The 20,974-nt window shown below is 31.8% G+C and overlaps 1 protein-coding gene and 1 long non-coding RNA gene across 2 annotated transcripts in view; one reads left to right on the top strand and one right to left on the bottom strand.

Annotated features, from left to right (window-relative positions):
- CAHbeta (carbonic anhydrase beta) overlaps positions 1-20,288 on the bottom strand; it is a 35,069-nt gene extending 14,781 nt beyond the window's left edge. The window contains exon 1 of the mRNA XM_075290495.1: positions 19,752-20,288. Within this exon, the coding sequence (XP_075146610.1) occupies positions 19,752-19,844 (93 nt within the window). The 5' untranslated portion in view covers positions 19,845-20,288. The remainder of the gene's footprint in view (positions 1-19,751) is intronic.
- Positions 1,048-3,499, top strand: LOC142238719 (uncharacterized). The gene is made up of 2 exons (XR_012722797.1): positions 1,048-1,421; positions 2,950-3,499. It is a non-coding gene; the product is annotated as an uncharacterized LOC142238719 (long non-coding RNA).
- Positions 20,289-20,974: the final 686 nt, after the last annotated feature.

The raw sequence follows: 20,974 nt of genomic DNA, 5'->3' as shown, positions 1-20,974 counted from the left end.
AGAAAGTCGGGCGGGGCCGACTATATCATACCCTAAACCACCCATACTGAATTAGTAAACATAAGCATTTGTGGGGTATCATTGGTATAGGTTTTGGAGAACATAAAGGTACATCTGTCTATATCTAAACTGATTTATATCTAAAACTGAACCGATTTCAACCAAAATCAATAGGGTTCTATTCTGAGCCAAAACACATACTTGTGCCAAATTTGAAGTCGATTGGACTAAAACAGACAGATGGACATGGCTATATCGAGTCAGGAGCCCACCCTGAGCATTTTTGCCAAAGACACCATGTGTCTATCTCGTCTCCTTCTGGGTGTTGCAAATATATGCACTAACATATAATACCCTGTTCCACAGTGTGGCGCACGATATAAAAAAAGTATAAAAAAATATATATTTTTTGTATCCCTATATTTTAATGCATTTCTCTCAAAGTTTTTGGAATTAATAAAAATAGGAACCTATTCTGTCGATTTTAGAATTATCTATATAGACATTATTTTCCTTCCTATTTCATTATTTGTTTACTTAATTTAAACAATAACTGCAAACCCTATTGGAAGAACTTTGAACTTGGTATTCATTGCATTTTTGTTTTTGTTTTTATTTTTATTTTTTTTTTTTGTTGCTTTAACAAATCATATTGTAAATTGGAAGCAAATATGAAAAACTAACAAATCATAGGGAAATAATTTGATTTCCTCAAACTACATACAAATATTATGAAATGAAATCAACAATTTATTATAAAAATATTTTTTAAAGACAATGTGTATAACGCAAAGTCCGTGATTTCGATTTGCTAACAAAGCAGCTCGAAAACCATTTCACTCAAACCTATGGATGAAGGTGTTAATCACTGCAATCAACTGTACAAAATAAATTATCAAAAATTTAGCTAATTAATGCATTGTTTGCAAAATATTGAAATTTAATATTTATACTCGGTGAATTTTCCTCTAGTTGTGTAAATTTCAATGTTAAACAAGTATATACGGCCGTAAGTTCGGCCAGGCCGAAGCTTATGTACACCCAGAGAAGGAATATGATCATCTCAAACATGTTTCAAGAGCACCATGTTACTTTTTCACAGCGACCATGTAGCATTTATGTCGCAAAAATATTCTTTTCTTGTCAAACAATACATGCTTTCCGAAATCAGATACATAATCTCCGAGAAAAGAACATGGTTTCCACAAACATGCTACATGTTTTCCGTGAAAAAGTAACATTTTGCTCTTGGAACATGGTTGGGGTGACCATATTCCTTCTCTGCGTGTACCCTCCACCATGGATTGCGTAGAAACTTCTACTGAAGACTGTCATCCACAATCGAATTACTTGGGTTGCGGTAACACTTGCCGATGGCAAGGTATCTTAAAACTTCCTAATACCGTCTTCTAAATTACAAGGTAGTCCCTACGTAGTATATATTAAACTAAAAAAGGCCGATTAAATACGTATATAATTAAGTTTAAAGTTTCTATAGAAATAAAATGTTGACAAAATAAAATTTTTCTATAGAAGTAAAATTTTGAAAAAATTTTCTATAGAAATAAAATTTGGAAAAAAAATTCTATAGAAATAAAATTTTGACAAAATTGTCTATAGAAATAAAATTTTGACAAAATTTTCTATGGAAATAAAATTTTGACAAAATTTTCTATAGAAATACAATTTTGACAAAATTTTCTATAGAAATAAAATTTTGACAAAATTTTCTAAAGAAATAACATTTTGACAATGTTTTCCATAAAAATAAAATTTTGGTAGATTATTTTTGGCTCGAGTGGCAACCATGAATATGAAATGATATGGACCAATTTTTGTATGATTGGGGATCGGCTATATATAACTATAGACCGATGTGGACCAATTTTGGCATGGATATTAGCGGCCTTATACTAACACCACGTTGTAAATTTCAACCGGATCGGATGAATTTTGCTCCTCCAAGAGGCTCCGGAGATCAAATCTGGGGAACGGTTTATATGGGGGCTATATATAATTATGGACCGATATGGACCAATTCTTGCGTGTTTGTTAGAGACCACATTCTAACACCATGTTCCAAATTTCAACCGGATCGGATGAATTTTGCTCCTCCAAGAGGCTCCGGAGGACAAATCTGGGAAACGATTTATAAAGGGGCTATATATAATTATGGACCGATATGGACCAATTTTTGCATGGTCATTAGCGAACATATACCAACACCATGTACCAAATTTCAGCCGGATCGGATGAAATTTTTGTTTCTTAGAGCCTCCGCAAGCCAAATCGGGGGATCGGTTTATATGGGGGCTATATATAATTATGGACCGATGTGAACCAATTTTTGCATGGTCATTAGAGAACATATACCAATACCATGTACCAAATTTCAGCTGGATCGGATTTTCATCTACGTCGTGGATGTGGGAGAATATAAACTCGGGGTTTTTGGGCAACGGGCAGCCGAAGGGTATTGAACACGACGAGTGGCACGACCGCAGTCAGTTCACACTAAGCGACAGGAACTCTACCACCGCACTAAGTGTTTCGGCATTTAGCTTGCATCCGCACAAATAGCTTCGATTATTAGCTTGCTTCCGCACTAATTGTTTCGGCAATTAGCTTGCTTCCGAACTAATCTTTCCCCGACGATTAGCTTGCTTCCGCACTAGTAGCTTCGGCTATTAGCTTGCTTCCGCACTAATAGCTTCGGCTATTAGCTTGCTTCCGCACTAGTAGCTTCGGCTATTAGGTTGCTTCCGCACTAATAGTTTCGGCTATTAGCTTGCTTCCGCTCTAACTGTTTCGGCAATTAGCTTGCTTCCGCACTAATCGTTTCCCGACAATTAGCTTGCTTCCGCACTAATAACTCCGGCTATTAGCTTGCTTCCGCGCTAGTAGCTTTGGCTATTAGCTTGCTTCCGCACTAATTGTTTCGGCTATTAGCTTGCTTCCACACTAATAGCTTCGGCTATTAGCTTGCTTCCACTAGCAGGTTCGGCAAGTAGTTTGTAGCTTTGTTACTAACCTAACAACGAATCAACACCGAATCGCCACATCACCCGGATTATCAACATACACTATCAACACTGAATCGCCGCATCACCCGAATCAACAACATATCCCGCATCACCCGAATCATAAACATCGGCCTACCAACGACAGCCGACCAAACCAACACAACTCATCGACACCGGACAGCCACCGACGGTTGACCAGCAAACCACCACCACCGAATCATCAACCGAATAGTCAACGACGCCGAATCGTCAACGACAATCCCGAACCATCAACCGAATCTCTAACCGATCGCCACCGAACAATCACTGACACCGTATCGACGATTTTAGCCGAACCAAATCGTCAACAGCCGATTTACTAAGAAGCTACATAATAAATCGCCGACTCCCCAGCATAACTTGCAAACATAAGCATTATACGTATATAAGGTCAAATAAATAAAGGTCGTACTACTATTATTGTATAAATACCACCAGATCGTGTGTTCTTAATTTAAGGTTTGTGGGTCCTTAAAGTTGATCCTGGACGACCACTGGTCTACCTCAGCCGACCACAAAACCACGTTACAGTTGTTAGAATTCTACACCGAAAACAATGTTGTCGTGAGGTTAAAGATTTCATGTCCTTAAAATACGATTGCAAGTTTTGCTTAGCATAGAAGATATATTTCTTTAATATAAAGTTCTTGTCCAAAAGTCGATAAACTTTTCAATAAAGTCGTATTGGTAGATTGGTAGAATTCCTGATGTTTTGGCAGATCAAATCTCTATAGAAATAAAATTTTGGACTTTTTTTTTAATTTTTGAGAAATTTTTCTATAGAAATAAAATGTTGACAAAATTTTCTATAGAAATAAAATTTTGACAAAATTTTCTATAGAAATAAAATTTTGACAAAATTTTCTATAGGAATAAATATTTCTATAGAAATAAAATTTTGACAAAATGTTCTCTATTGAAATATTTGATTGGTAGATTTTTGGTAAGATTATCTTCAAATTTTGGTAGATTTTTTTGTGCACGAGTGATAATCGCGGTTACCACACATGGTTACAGATCAAGTCTTGCCGTCTTCTAATTTACTCCTCTAGAGCCACCAAAATGTAAAAATTATTAAAAATTGTGTTGAGTGTAAAAGTTCCTAAATTGTACCCCTTGTCCCTACAAGACGCTAAATATTAGAAATAAAACCCTACACGTAGGGAATTTTCTCTACTTCTGGCAACACTGTATGATATCGATATTCAAATTAAGTGAGCCTGCACTACCCACAAGGCATAAAGGAGGCCCCTTTGCCATCCAATTATTAAAAAAATCGTGGTCCCAAGTTTTATTGCGAGTCCATTTTTTTTTTTTTTGAAACGACATTTAATATACTGATCCGATATCGAAAAATTATGTACTCTATTTTCACCTGTCTACTTTCTTTAAAAATTAAAACTGTTTAGGAAAAATTGAATTTTGCAATATCGTCAAGACTTGCACAAATTAGAAAGGGTATCCTCAGAAATCATTCCTTCCGTTTTTTTTTTTTTAATTACACATTTCATTTCAATTACTCAGTTCAATAAACGTTTGGTTGCATTCGGATTTAAAATCAAACATTATAACCTATTTACCTTTCATCATAAACCGATAACATTCGATTGATTTTTGGATTCAAAACAATTTTATAATTTGTTTCGAACTTTGGACATAAACAAAAGTAAATTTTAATGAAATAGACATTGGACGTCTACAAGCTAATAAGGGGAGATGTCATGATAATTATGTACATATATGTCGACTCACAATGCAAATGGGGCCGCACAGTGTTAAGAATTCGCATCGAGATTTCGAACATTTTATAATAAATTTCAACTTACTTGCGGTGCTACTTTTAGAAAACAAAAATTTCTGGTTGGTTCAGTAGAAGAAAATAATCGAGTAGATTCAGCGGTTAAAATTAGAAGTGCTCATATGTAATAAGTACCTTTAGTTAATGCGGTATCACAATGGACTGAATTTAACCTAACCTACACTGAAAAAAAGCATACTCGGTTCCAAAGATTTTGTCTTTACTTTAAAAATTTTGGTATTCATTCCGAGCCAAAGAAGCGAAGAATACAAGTAAGGATACTTTTAAGACACAATTCTCTTTTAAATTTGGGTTTTGTGTACATGCTTCTAGGAAGCAAATTTTAATTTTTCGTTTTTTTTTCAACTTTTTTTCTTCATATGCTCTCGAAGTCCTTTAAAAACGAGTTAACGACAATTTTATTTTCCAAATTCAGACTTGACTTTCAGTAGAAATTTTGCTATGTTTCAAGTAAAAAAACGTCTTAAAATAAAGTGTTGAAAAACATGTACAATTTTTGAACGATTTTTTGCTTTGTAGTCAAGATGCAAAAAGTCAACAAATTTAAAGACAATTTCATTAATTTTAAGGAATTTTTCTAAATTATTAAAGTCAAGTTGACATTAGCCCAATTTATTTTAAAGACATGAAATTTTTGACCTCACGACAATTTTTTTTTTCAGTGTAGGTGTAAAAATTTTGACACCCTTCATTTAAGGAATATTTAAGCTGTTCAGGCTGAACATAAGATTTCTTAAGTCGTTTTTAACTATGTTGAATATTGAACTTGCACTTTCAACAGGATCATTTGAAAAGGATAGCGAAAGTAACGCTAATGCATAATTGCTTAGCGCTAATGCATACTTGCTTAGCGCTAATGCATACTTGCTAGGAGCTTGGTTGTCCTCTCACATCTTTTTCTCCAAAATTCATGCCAGAATTGTTCCGAAATTTCGTTGAGAATTGTTCCACTTTATAAGGTGTAGATTTTAACCCCTAAAAATTCTTCCAAAAGTGAAAAAAAAACCTAAAATGGGGTGTCCCAACTTGACAACACTGGTGCATACACAAATGTGTTGTTAGCTTTGTCCATTTCCCGCCACACTGTAAAATGTATTAATATGAATACACCCATCCATGTGTAAATGTTCATTGTTGTTCAATTTTTCAACGAATTTCGTCACAAGCAAATCATTATTTTTTTTTTTCTTATTTGTTAAAACAAGTCTACAAAGATAAGCTACAATTAGCCCTACTGATATATTAATTTTCAACTCTATCAATCTCTGAGAGCATGCGAGTCGTCAAGTGAGAGAAATGTAAACATAAATCAAACATCTTTGAGCGATAATTATCTCTCTGCAAACGCATGTATTTTTCGATAACAACCGATAATTTTTTATATTGGCATTCATATGTGTTGTATTAAGCGGACCTCAGACGGTTGGATAAACACTACGACAGAGGTTCGCCTATTTGTTGTGTGTTCGTTCAAGTTTTACCTTCACACTGTACGAACAATTATGATAACAACATGAAGAAATAAGAAGAAGCATAAACACAAACAATGAAGATGGACGAAAAGTTAGGTGTAAAGCAATTTTTTAGTAAAAATGGAAGAAACAATAAAAATTCCAAGCCTAATTAGCGATCCCTCATTAATTTCATCCCAGAAATGCTTGTTTTAATTATGAAAATAAATTTGTTTTTGCTAATGTTTGGCGAACATCCCCTTACACGTGAAGATTTGTACCTCCCAACCGGAAAAAATCAAAGTTGATTTGATTTTATACCAACACGTCCTCGCAACACGCGAACATGGCCTTATACTACCGGATTTGTCGCCGCAACGTGTTGTGTCGCAGGGTTTATCCGACCGATAAGGTGCCCTAAAGTATATTCCTAAGGTGCCCTAAAGTATATTCCTAAAGTATATTCCAAGAAGTGTGATTAATTTTATATTTTTCTCCAGCCATATGTAAAAGATTTTTCAGTATTAATAGATGTTTTATTTGGCTTGTTTCTTTTATATTTTGTTTCTTTTTATATTACGTCGTTGAATAAATAAATAAAAACAAGTAAGGAAAGTCTAAAGTCGGGCGGGGCCGACTATATTATACCCTGCACCACTTTGTAGATCTAAATTTTCGATACCATATCACATCCGTCAAATGTGTTGGGGACTATATATAACGGTTTGTCCCAAATACATACATTTAAATATCACTCGATCTGGACAGAATTTGATAGACTTCTACAAAATCTATAGACTCAAAATTTAAGTTGGCTAATGCACTATGTATTATTATGTATTCGAAGTTTAGGAAAATTAGAGTCATTTTTACAACTTTTCGACTAAGCAGTGGCGATTTAACAAGGAAAATGTTGGTATTTTGACCATTTTTGTCGAAATCAGAAAAACATATATATATATGGGGAGCTATATCTAAATCTGAACCAATTTCAATCAAATTTGGCACACGTGACTATATTACTAATTGTACTCCTATTTCACTCCGATTTCAATCAAATTTGGCACACATTACTACTCTACCAATTGTACTCCTTGTTCAAAATTTCAAGATAATCGGGATAAAACTCTGGCATCTGGGTCCATATAAGTGCATATCGGGCGAAAGATATATATGGGAGCTATATCTAAATCTGAATCGATTTCAACCAAATTTGGCACGCATAGCTACAATGCTAAATCTACTCCCTGTGCACAATTTCAACCAAATTGGGCCAAAACTCTGGCTTTTAGGACCATATTAGTCCATATCGGGCGAAAGATATATATGAAAGCTATATCTAAATCTGAACCGATTTCTTCCAAAATCAATAGGGTTCTATTCTGACCCAAATTAGGAACATGTGCCAAATTTGAAGGCGATTGGACCTAGACTTTGATCACAAAAAAGTGTTCACAGACAGACGAACGGACGGACAGACGGACATGGTTATATCGACTCAGGGACCCACCCTGAGCATTATTGCAAAAGACACCATGTGTCTATCTCGTCTCCTTCTGGGTGTTACAAACATATGCACTAACTTATAATACCCTGTTCCACAGTGTGGCGCAGGGTATATATATGGGAAATATTTAAATCTGAAGCAATTTTAAGGAAACTTCGCAAAATGTATTTATGATTTATCACTCGATATATATGTATTAGAAGTTTAGGAAAATTAGAGTAATTTTTACAACTCTTCGACTAAGCAGTGGCGATTTTACAAGGAAAAAGTTTGGTATTTTGACCATTTTTGTCGAAATCAGAAAAAACATATATATGGGAGCCATACCGATTTCAACCAAATTTGGCTCGCATAATGCTAATAATGCTAATGCTACAATGCTAATTCTACTCCCTGTGCAAAATTTCAACTAAATCGGAGTTATATTTCATGTTAGCCTGATACCGAACAGGCAAATGACGTCCAAATGCATTATATCTATTTATACAATTATTCTTCGAGCTTTATGGACAGATAGATTAAGGAACATGGTTAATAGAGCCATTGAAAAGAAAACGACAGATACAAATCTATACACGCCTGGACTGTACATGTTTCGGTTCGGGCGAATGAACCTTTCCACAGCCTTTAGTATAGATCTGGCTGGGAGAGATAACTCAATTTTGGGCCCTTTATGCTAACTCCTTATGGAGTTAAAAATTGGCCTCTGTGGTCGTATGAGTGTAAAGCGGGCGAAAGCTATATATGGGAGATATATCTAAATCTGAACCGATTTCAACCAAATTTGACACGCATAGATACAATGCTAATGTTACTCCCAGTGCAAAGTGGACTATATCATTTCGGCCTGCATTTCATGGTTCAATTTTACCCCATCGCTACCATAGACTAAAGGATAAAACCCCTTCCCGCGAGAAATCCGTACATCACAATTAACAATTTTTTGTGTGGTAACAGATTGGCTGATTAGTCCCCGGTCTGACACATAGATGGCGTCGCTGGTATTAAATGTATATTATTTTTATATAGTACTAACCTTCAAATGATTCGTGTCAAAATTTGACGTCTGTAAGTCAATTAGTTTGTGAGATAGAGCGTCTTTTGTGAAGCAACTTTTGTTATTGTGAAAAAATGGAAAAAAAGGAATTTCGTGTTTTGATAAAAATAGTGTTTTCTGAAGGGAAAAAATACGGTGGAAGCAAAAACTTGACTTGATAATGAGTTTCCGGACTCTGCCCCAGGGAAATCAACAATAATTGATTGGTATGCAAAATTCAAGCGTGATGAAATGAGCACGGAGGACGGTGAACGCAGTGGTCGCCCGAAAGAGGTGGTTACCAACAAAAACATCAAAAAAATCCACAAAATGATTTTGAATGACCGTAAAATGAAGTTGATCGAGATAGCAGAGGCCTTAAAGATATCAAAGGAACGTGTTGGTCATATCATTCATCAATATTTGGGTATGCGGAAGCTCTTTGCGAAATGGGTGCCGCGCGAGCTCACATTTGACCAAAAACCACAACGTGTTGATGAGCGGTATTTGCAGCTGTTAACTCGTAATACACCCGAGTTTTTCCGTCGATATGTGACAATGGATGAAACATGGCTCCATCACTATACTCCCGAGTCCAATCGACAGTCGGCTGAGTGGACAGCGACCGGTGAACCGTCTCCGAAGCGTGTAAAGACTCAAAAGTCCGCTGGCAAAGTAATGGCCTCTGTTTTTGGGATGCGCATGGAATAATTTTTATCGATTATCTTGAGAAGGGAAAAACCGTCAACAGTGACTATTATCATAAGCGTAGGAAGGCCTCTGGGGAGGGGGCTTAGACCCCCCCAGAAAAATTTTAGCCCCCCCCAGAATTTGAAACTTTATTTATGATTTTCCATTTTTCAATAAATGTCAATAGTTTTTTTTTTTAATTTTTATAAAAATTAAACAAGTATATACAATCGCACAAAAACTTTCCGCTTAAGACTTTCATGAACAATCGAATTACTTGGGTTGTGGTAGCAGTTGCCGATGGCAATGTCTGAAGTCTGATATTTATGAAATAAATCTGTGGTTGAACTTATGATTGATTTAGTTTAGTCAATTTAATTAAAAAATAGTAATTGATATTAAAACTATTCTTTCATAAATCTTAATAATGCTGCGAAAAAGCGTTGCCAAAAAGGTAGTGAAAATGTTCTTTTTGGGTCTAGAAGTGGTGCAAAATTGGCGGAGAAGCAATGAATGTAATATGAGCTTGTCATAGGACAAATGTCCACCGTTTCAACAGCCGTTGCAATGAATTTGCATCACTTCTTAAGGTGAGATCCGAATTCAGTGTTTTGAATGTGAATTAAAAAATTTTGTGATATTTTCCCAAATAAATAATTTTTATATTGTTTTTATGATTTTTAATGCATTCTGACGCTTGTTTGAAACGTTTTCCTCGAATAATTTCCAAAATTTTCGATTTTTCTATAATGGATTTAGCAGTTTTGTGGCAAAATTTGAATAATTTGTACCAATTTATTTATTCTTACTCTTTTTTTTAACTATTTGAAAAAAAAGAAAACAAAAAATTACACATTAAAATATGAAAAAAAATGAAGTAAAAATTTTCCTGTGTAGTTGAAATAATTGAGGACATTTTTGGAAGTACTTTTAAAGTTGTGCCTTTAGAACAACTCACAATTTTTTTGCTGGGAAAAGTGTGGAACTACTTTTAGTTGCTTTATTATAAATTAATTGTCGAATTATTTTGATGTCTAATTTTTTATTCAATTTTATGAAATACAACATTAATTGAACCTATAAGTTCAGTCTATAAATTTTTAGCTAGGGGGGCTATAGGGGGGCCTAGGAAAACTGTCTAGCTACGCTAATGACTATTATATGGCGTTATTGGAGCGTTTGAAAGTCGAAATCACGGCAAAACGGTCCCATATGAAGAAGAAGAAAGTGTTATTCCACCAAGACAACGCACCGTGCCACAAGTCATTGAGAACGATGGCAAAAATTCATGAATTGGGCTTCGAATTGCTTCCCCACCCACCGTATTCTCCAGATCTGGCCCCCAGTGACTTTTTCTTGTTCTCAGACCTCAAAAGGATGGTCGCAGGGAAAAAATTTGGCTACAATGAAGAGGTGATTGCCGAAACTGAGGCCTATTTTGAAGCAAAACCGATGGAGTACTCCCAAAATGGTATCAACAAATTGGAAGGTCATTATAATCGTTGTATCGCTCTTGAAGGGAACTATGTTGAATAATAAAAACGAATTTTGACAAAAAAATGTGTTTTTCTTTGTTAGACCGGGGACTTATCAGCCAACCTGTTACCACACAAATTTTTTTTTTATGATTCAATCACGAAATTGATCCAATTTTTTAATTGAAATGTCTTCAATCACTGAAATGATAGTATCAATTAAAAAATTAATTGAAGGTCAATTAAAAAATTAATTGATCCAATTAAAAAATAATTGATACTATTAATTTTTGTGATTGATTTTTGTTGCAATTAAAAAAATTTTTTAATCAATTAAATTTTTAATTGTATATTTTTTAAATCTCTATTAAAATTATAATTGGAAACATTTTCGTGAATTTTTTTTTCTGTTTAGGAAACGAAAAGGAAATTAATAAATGTACAAAAATCTATACTTTTATGAAGTCTTATTTGTATACATTTGAAATGTTCTTATGCGATAAAATCAAAAAAAAAAAATTAGCATGTTTGTTGCCATATTTTGTAATCTTTGTTAATCATATTGTGTTTAACTATAAATATCTTGCCTTTGGAAATAAAAAGAAATAAAAATTAAAAATAGGAATAGGAATAGGAATAGGAATAGGAATAGAAAAGAAAATTAAATAAAAAATTTATAAAAAATAGTAGCAAACACAGGCTGCTTCGGTTTTTATCTGGTCTGTCTAATAATATTAGAGGAATGGTGAAGAAATGCCCATTTCTATTTTTAGTTCTTCCAATAGTGTAATGGTTTGATAGCATTGGAAGTAAGGGAAACGACCTAGCATCGGATGTAAAATATTATGGACCCACTTAAAAGAAATTGAATATAAGATGGGCAAATGTGATTCTATCGTAATAGTTTTCCAATTTTTATGAGAACATATAACATACAAAACTTTTATGTTGAAGCGTCTACAGAGATAAACTAAATGCAAAGAAAGAAACGGCAATCTGGCGGTCCTTCGTACCATATTTGATAATCAGAGAATGAAGCTGCCGAGTCGCGCCGCTGATTTTAGCTATCGTTAACTTTTTTACCAGTTGACGCTGCCGCCATATAATCGAAAATATTGATTTATATCATTTTAATTAATTTTTTTTTTTTTATTTGCTAAAATGTTGGAACTTCCACAATCAATCATATGATATGATATGATCATATATGCTGGAACAATTATGCAAAAATTTTGCTCAGAAAATATTAATGAAATGTAAATTGGATTGTAAGATTGGTTGTACAACTAATCTCATTATCATTCCGATAACTTCAAAAAGATTTTATAATGAATAATTTTCCGCCGTCGAATAGACAAATTTATGTCGACTTAACCGTCAAGCCGCCGTCGACAAAATTGGGTCGCCTTCATTCTCTGTTGAGAATCTTACGAATAATTTTTTATGCTTTAAGGCCGGTACTATGTTCATTCTTGCGAAAAAAATTTATACAAACCATTATTATAGAAAGCGGTGTTTATTTAGGTAACAGGGAGCGCTATTTAATAGGGAGCGATATGGAATTAAGTTTTATTTTTCCTTGGGCAATTGATCTGCTACTCCTTTTATCCTTTGTATATTTTTGAAACAAAAATATGATCCGTGTTTGCGTTATAAACCCACACAAATAATTTTAATAAATAAATTATTTCTTAATTCACATTGCAAATGGCGCCATGCTATAAACGTCAGTTTTTCAACTCGAAAAAAAAAACAAAGTACCACAAATGAAAACAAATTTGCTTGTTTTTCGCATTTTTTGGTTTTGTATGGAATTTCAACGCGAAAACCGAACAGAGTACCGGCCTTTACTTTACAATTGACTTATTTGTACGGCCAATCAATTTTTTACCTACATTTAGTTCTTTGCAATTTTGAGACATACTTGGGATACGAAGAAGTGCATTGAACTTTGGACAATTTGGAAAAAATCATAAAATTAAACAAAAAAACAATATTTTGTTTTGCAATAAAAATGAGTTCAATTTAACTGTTAAAAAAAAATTTTTTGGTTTCAATCAAAAAATTAATTTATATAATAATTTTTTAAATTGTTGTTTTTTTCAATCACAGAAATGATAATATCAATCGCCGATTCCAATTTGAAAATTAATAGTTCCAATCAAAATTAAGTGATCAAATTAATTTTTGTTAATGTTTTTTATTTATAAATAATGAATGAAATTAATTAATTTATAATAGATTATTTTTTCAAATTCAATTAAATTTTGTTGTTATTGTTTTCTGTGTAAATAAGAGAAAATGTTCTTCATATGGTCCGAACAAATTTCTTTCAGTGCATGCAATGACTGGTAAAGTCATGTGAAATGGGCATTTTAAATAACAATAAAACGTATGTACATATTTTAATTTATGCGTCTTAACCTTGACTTTCAATTCAGATTTCTATCATATAATTACACGTGGTTACAAATCGTGTCATTTACGAACCGAAATCTTTTGCCAAATCAACTAGATCAATGTATATCGCATTGATACACTTAGCTATTCTCTAGCATAAATAATAGTTTTACAGAAGGTGCCAAAATGAATAGAAACTACAGTTAGACCTCAAAGCACACGGTCAAATAGGGCCCATATATAATTAATTTTTATAAGGAAATTAGTTGAAAATGATACCATATCGATACAATTCCTTGTGAAATGAACACAGATCTTTTAGCTATGTTTCGAATTAATTACATTAAATTAAAAATTAATTTAAATTAAATTATCTCCCCGAAATATAGTCAGTACTAAATAAAAGACATTGAGAGGTTGTAAGCAGATATGAGGAATACGTTCTTGATGAATGAAATTCTGAGTCCGGACGGGGTCCATTTCGAAGTAATGCGAAAGCGGTTCCGAATTGGAATGTGTACCACGGGGTAGAATGAGCAGAATGGGTTTTTACCCATTATCATCCACTGTGATGGAGGTCCAGTGTTGCCAGAAGTAGGGAAAATTCCTTTCATGTAGGTTTTTTTCTAATATTTAGAGTCTTGGGGGGACGTAGGGACAAAATGTAGGGACTTTTTCACTCCACAAAATTTTTAATAATTTTTATATTTTGGTGGCTCTAGAGGAGAAAATTAGAAGCCGACAAGGCTTGATCTTTAACAATGCGTTGTAACCACACGCGATGAAAAAAAAACGTTTGGAAAACGTGTACCGAAAACGATTTTCTTTTGTTAGAGTTTTTTGAATTTCTTCGAAAATTTTAAACTTTTATCACCAAAAAAATTCGTTTGTTACAAAATTTTTATTTTTTCAATAAAAAAAAAATATTTTTGAACCAACAACACAGTCCATTTCGTTTATATCAAGCACTGTTCTTTTCTGACTTTAAGTCTTTAATAAGACACATTTTACAGTTCATAGTAAAAATTTAATGTAGTAGAATGTAATGTTGAAAAATTTTCCGGAATCTTCCGACCATATCTGGAGTATATGTAAAAGAAAAAAAAAAAAAAAAAAAACTTTGAAGTTCGGTCGAAGCAGGGCTCGAACCATTGGAATGCAAGGCGGACGTAGCAACCACTGTTCCACGGTGCCCAACTAAATGTTTGTTTCTGTTAAATAAAGTTTGTTTAATCCGCTCGTGGGCGCCGCAAGCTATGCTATATTAATATAACTTATATGGATAGTTAGCTATTGATGCCAATAACAGCTACACGCTCACAAAAAATCGCTTCTGTAACATATACTCCCAAACATATTTTGCTTCAAGCATATACATTTTTGGGTATTGCCCAAACATTTATATGTTTGATCTCTTCCAATATATAATATGTTTGAAAGCATATTGGTCTAAACAATATATGTTTGGGTAGTCTAAGTTCCAAACAATTTGTATTTTTGCATCCAAATTCAATAATGTTGTCTTCCAAAAAACAATATGTTATTATGTGAAAATATAATATGTTTGGAAGCATTTTGCACCCAAAAATATTATATGCTTAAAAAAAATTCTCCCAAACAATATTGTGCTCAAAATTTTATTTAATTATTTATATATTTACAATCATAATGAATTATGAAAATAAACAGGTAATATAGGAGCTAACAACATAGGTTTTCGAACTGAATGCTCAAAATTTTGTTTCTGCCCAATTGTATATTCCCCCACATCTTTCTCACTTCCACGAGATTTTTTAGTTCTTAGCACCTTTTTCTGTAATACAAACATTGTAGAAGAAATTATTCAATTGTATAATTTTTTTATTTTAATTTTACCTTTTGCCGGACGGGGATTCGAACAGCGGACCACACAGTTTGTAAGGATCAAAGAAGTAGCTGATCAATTGCCCAAGGAAAAATAAAATGTTAATTTTGTAATAACAAGCAACAACCACCAACTTAATTCAATATCGCTTCCTGTTAAATAGCGCTCCAAGCTACTAAACACATATATGTTTATAGGCTATTTCTAAATTAATATATGTTTGCATCCAAGCATATTATATTTGCAAACATTTTATGTCCCAAACATTCTAACATATTAACATATATGTCCCAAACATGTTATGCTAGTTTATGAACATTATATGATTGCACTCAAAAATATTGTGTTTAAAAATTTGTGTTCCAAACATATAATGTTTATAGCCAAACATATGAAAAACAGTCTTTTTCATCCGTGTACGTAGCTCAGTGGATAGTGTCCTGGCTTACAAATTGCATGATCCGTGGTTCGATTCTCCGTCCAGGCGAAAGGTAAAATTTTAAAAATTTGTAAAATCGTATAATTTCTTCTACATTGTTTGTATTACAGAAAAAGGCGCTAAGAACTAAATAACCTCGTGGAAGTGTGAAAGATGTGAGGGAAAATGCAATTAGCCAGAAAAGATTGTTTTTTGAGTTAGTCTTTATGAAATTGTTTTTACATCCTGGAAAAGAGTAAACGTTTATCACAAACAGTATATACTTTTCTTCCAAATAAACTTCCTTACAGCGAAAAGCAAATTAGAAACGAACTTTGTTTGTGTAAAATTTCGTTTGGGAGGAAAGAATTATTTTTTTGCGTGCACGGCTACCACTCGTGCCAAAAACTAATCAACCAAAATTTGAAGAAAATTTTACCACCAATCGACCAAACAAACATTTCTATAGAAATTTTGTCAAGATTTTATTTTTATAGAAAATTTTCTCAAAAAAAATTTGTTTATAGAAAATTTTCGTAAAATTTTGCCAAAATGATAGAAATAAAATTTTAAGAAAAAATTGTCAAAATTTTATTTCTATAGAAAATTTTGTTAAAATTTTATTTGTAAAGAAAATTTTCTCAAAATTTTATTTCCATAGAAAATTTTATTTCTATAGAAAATTTTGCCAAAATAGAGAATTTTGTCAAATTTTTATTTCTGTAGAAAATTTTTTCAAAACTTCTATAGAACATTTTGTTGTCGTGATCATATTCCTTCTCTGTGTGAAGAAAAATTTTGTCAAAATTGTATTTCTATAGAAAATTTTTTTTCAAAATTTTATTTCTATAGAAAATTTTGGGAAAATTTTATTTCTAGAGTGTGGTGGCTCCATTATTTTTATTATACTTATAATTATATTTTAAATATTAAAATTTCAATTTTCATCAAGTAACCTAAGATTTGAATTATCTTATTTGTGTTTGTATTCATGTAACTTTATTATAATCAAACCAAACAAAATATTTTAACAAAGTAGTTTTAACATTACCTTTCTTGTCAAGTATGTAGTGCTAGCATAATATATTTCTGTTTTAATGTTTGAAATTTGCAAGAGAATATCTAGTAGGCATTGCATTTTTGTTGCTTGCCTTAATTTTCCAATACATATTTTTTTGAGTGAGTTAGAAAATATTTGTAGACGTGTTAAAAATAAAAAATAGATCTACCATCTTTTTTGTAAAATGTGTGTTTTAATTTTTGAATTACAAAATACCACGTAAAGAGAAAAATTCTTTCAAAATTTTATTTCTATAGAAAATTTTGCCAAAATTTTATTTCTATAGAAAAATTTTCGCAAAATTTTATTTCTATAAAAAATTTTGCCAAACTAGAGAATTTTGTCAAAATTGTATTTCTGTAGAAAATTTTTTCAAAACTTTATTTCTATAGAACATTTTGTCATGTCACTTTGTCACAGCGATCATGTAGCATTTTTGTCGCAAAAATATTCTTTTCTCGTCAAATATAACATTCTTTCCGCAATCACATACATAATTTCCGAGAAAATAACATGGTTTCGACAAACATGCTACATGAAAATTTTATTAAAATTTTATTTCTATAGAAAATTTTTTCAAAACTTTATTTCTATAGAACATTTTGTCAAAATTTTATTTCTATAGAAAATTTTCTCAAAATTTTATTTCTATAAAAATTTTTCTCAAAATTTTATTTCTATAGAAAATTTTGTCAAAATTTTATTTCTATAGAATTTTTCTCAAAATTTTATTTCTATACAAAATGTTCTCAAAATTTTATTTCTATAAAAAAATTTATTTCTATACAAAATTTTCGCAAAATTTTATTTCTAAAGGAAATTTTGCCAAAATATGCGATTTTCTCACAATTTTATTTCTGTAGAATATTTTGTCAAAACTTTATTTCTATAGAACATTTTTTCAAAACTTTATTTCTATAGAACATTTTGTCAAAATTTTATTTCTATAGAAAATTTTCTCAAAATTTTATTTCTATAAAATTTTTTCTCACAATTTTATTTCTATAGAAAATTTTGTCAAAATTTTATTTCTATAGAAATTTTTCTCAAAATTTTATTTCTATACAAAATGTTCTCAAAATTTTATTTCTATAAAAAATTTTATTTCTATACAAAATTTTCGCAAAATTTTATTTCTATACAAAATTTTCGCAAAATTTTATTTCTAAAGAAAATTTTGCCAAAATATACGATTTTGTCACAATTTTATTTCTGTAGAACATTTTGTCAAAATTTTATTTCTATAGAAAATTTTGTCGAAATTTTATTTCTATAAAAATTGTGTAAAAATATTATTTCTATAGAAAATTTTGTCAAAATTTTATTTCTATAGAGAATTTTGTCTAAACTTCAGTCTTATAGAACAAAAAATATTGTAAATTGTAGGGGAAAGTTGGGATTTTTTTGTCCTTGTAGGGTAAACCGAAAGTTTTCCCTGACAACACTGTGGAGGCTGGTACACGACAGTGGACGCTGTGTCGGGTGCATAAAACATTTTCCCTCCTAACCAGTAAAAAACAAAAAATTAAATTATGCTTTAAGTGTGTATAAAAATTATTACCTGAAAAATTTAAAATTAAATACTCAAATTAAAATAAACTAAACTTGGCTAAAATTGTTATTATTTTTTAGTGTGTAAATATAACCATAGCGATAGGCGGTAGGCGAATACTTATTTACGTGTATTTCTTATGGGAAGCCCAAAATCCGCGACAGAATACCGTGACGGCTAGCGGCGTGTCGCTAAATTAAAACTTATTCTAACTCCTTGGCGAAAACTGGTATAGTGTTGCCATCGCTTATAAATTTTTTTAACTCACCACTAGGAATTGCTGTTGCCTGGACACGTGTAGATTATTTTTTCTTGAAATAACTCAACAAATAACAAGCCATTGTATGTTTTTATTCAACTTCATTGTTTAATATTGTCAAAGCATGCTGTATTGACAACAAAAATGATAGGAAACGTGAAAAAGGGAATTATTCGCCGTCAAGCTTATTGTATTTGCCGTTGCGGCAAAAATGTTTCGCCTACCGCCTATCGCTATGGTTATATTTACACACTTACTATAATTATTGATGTGCACTCAAAAAAGTTTACTTAGATCCAAAGGTTTTGACCTTCCCTTAAGGATTTTGGTATTGATTCCGAGCCAGAGATGCGGCTACTGTAAAATAAAGAAATTTTTTAGCGACCTATCTGGCTTTAAATCTAGGACCAATAAAATTAAAATTAGGGTAGGTTAGGTTAGGTGGCAGCCCGATGTATGAGGCTCACTTAGACTATTCAGTCCATTATTAATAAAGGTAGTCACGTACAAATAAATGCCAGTTTAAAAATCCAAATTATAACGGATACTTCAAAATAAAAAATGTTTTCTTAATTCCAAAAAAAAAAACTTTAAACCAAAGACGCTAAATCCTCAAAATAAGTCTTAGCCTATATTTGAAGCGTTTTTATCTTAAATCTGTGTGTTTCTTTACTTTAAGGAAAGTTTGCCTCAGTTCAAAGACATGTGACTTTAACGGAGGGATGCAAATTTACACTATTTGTGTCCTAAATTTAATGCAAAAAATTTTGAAGCAAAGATTACAAACTTTATTTTAATTAAAATTTCATTATTTTAAAGAAATTTCTCCTTAATATTTTGTAAATTTCGCATACCAAAATTTAGGTTGCGTAATCTTTAATATCACGCCACTATTTTTTTCAGTGTGGTTTTTTAATTTTAACAAAATGTTATTTAGAAAATATTTATTTATTTTATTTATAGCTATCGTTAATGAAATTATCGGCTATATCTTTTCTGAAAATTTCGAAAAATTTGCAAACTAGTGTAATGAACCTGTTTGCATTGCTCTTCAACCAAAAACAATTTTATTACATTTACTTTGGATTGTGTACTCCAGATAAATTTGCCGGCTGAGATAATGCATTTCAAGTAGCGCAGATCTAATTATGGACTCACCTCAGGGTTATCACGAACTTTTTGAAATTCCTTAACCATCTGCTCACGTGTTGTATTGCGATAACGCATAATGCCTCGTAAGATACGTTCCATTCTTATTTGGGTGTTTGTTTACCTTTGGCAAGAAGAATATCTGGTTTTTGAAAACTGTGTCGTTTTGGGTTGATTTTTTGTTTATTAATCTCATGAACTTCCACAACAGCCTTGAAAATGGTTATTTTCGTTTTTAATTTTTGGATTTTTAAGTATTTTTTTTTTAACTAAATTCTGTTTAGAAAATATAATTGATAGAAACCAATAACTTTTTTGCGTCACTAGTTTATTATTTATCTTTTTGCTATTGCAAAACACAAGGCGGCTAGCAATTGACTAATATCCAATAGAAAGACACTCATACTTTTTCACTTCATAACGATACTCAAGAAGACAATTGTTGACGCTAATGCTGTTTTTACAAAATTCGTTTTAATTTATTAGTTCGCGTCTAGACGAAGCCACAATGTTCCCCAACCGTTCACTAAAATGCTACTAAACGATAGGGCTCTTCGAATGCGTTTTCAAACCAAACAAAACAAAAACAACATTTTAATTATGAGAGACTTTTTGGATGTCATCGTTATTATTTGAAGGAAAGCAACAATAATACCACCATGTGCGCCCCACTAGAATAACAGCTGAAGAGATTTTATTTGTATATTTTTCTCTTTACCTAGGCCCCAACATGTTTATGCTCTCTTGTTTTGCTTTAACAATTCGATAACCCAATTACTGTTATCGACGCGCCTCCCCATTCTAACAGAAATCGAATTAGGGGATATTAGGGGTAAGAACAAATTTTTAAGTATAAGAACAACTATATATTAGGACTATATTTTAATATAATAAAAGAAAACTTTGACAAACAGATAAAATGACGTTGATACGTTTTCTTCTACAAAATTATTTAATTAATTTTAAAGTAATCTTCGCGCTGTAAAAGTCAAAAGCTTTTGAAGCTTTTTGAACTGTAATGTAATGACAAACCTTATTATTTTCTGGATATACGTTTAAAACTAAATTTCTAATCTTTACATTAATGATAAAATTTATTCAAACTTCAAGTTTTACAGACGGAGTACACTCAAAGAAATTTGTTGGTAAGCACAGCAGAAAAGTAAAAATGAAAAGGGGATATACGGGCATGTTCGCCAAAGTAGCAGACATTGTCTTCTATTTTTTCAACT

The sequence above is a fragment of the Haematobia irritans genome, chromosome 1 (genome assembly GCF_050003625.1).
Source record: "Haematobia irritans isolate KBUSLIRL chromosome 1, ASM5000362v1, whole genome shotgun sequence".
In the NCBI taxonomy this organism is placed as follows: domain Eukaryota; kingdom Metazoa; phylum Arthropoda; class Insecta; order Diptera; family Muscidae; genus Haematobia; species Haematobia irritans.
The sequence above is the reverse complement of the archived record's forward strand: the minus strand, read 5'-3'. Positions and strand labels throughout refer to the sequence as shown.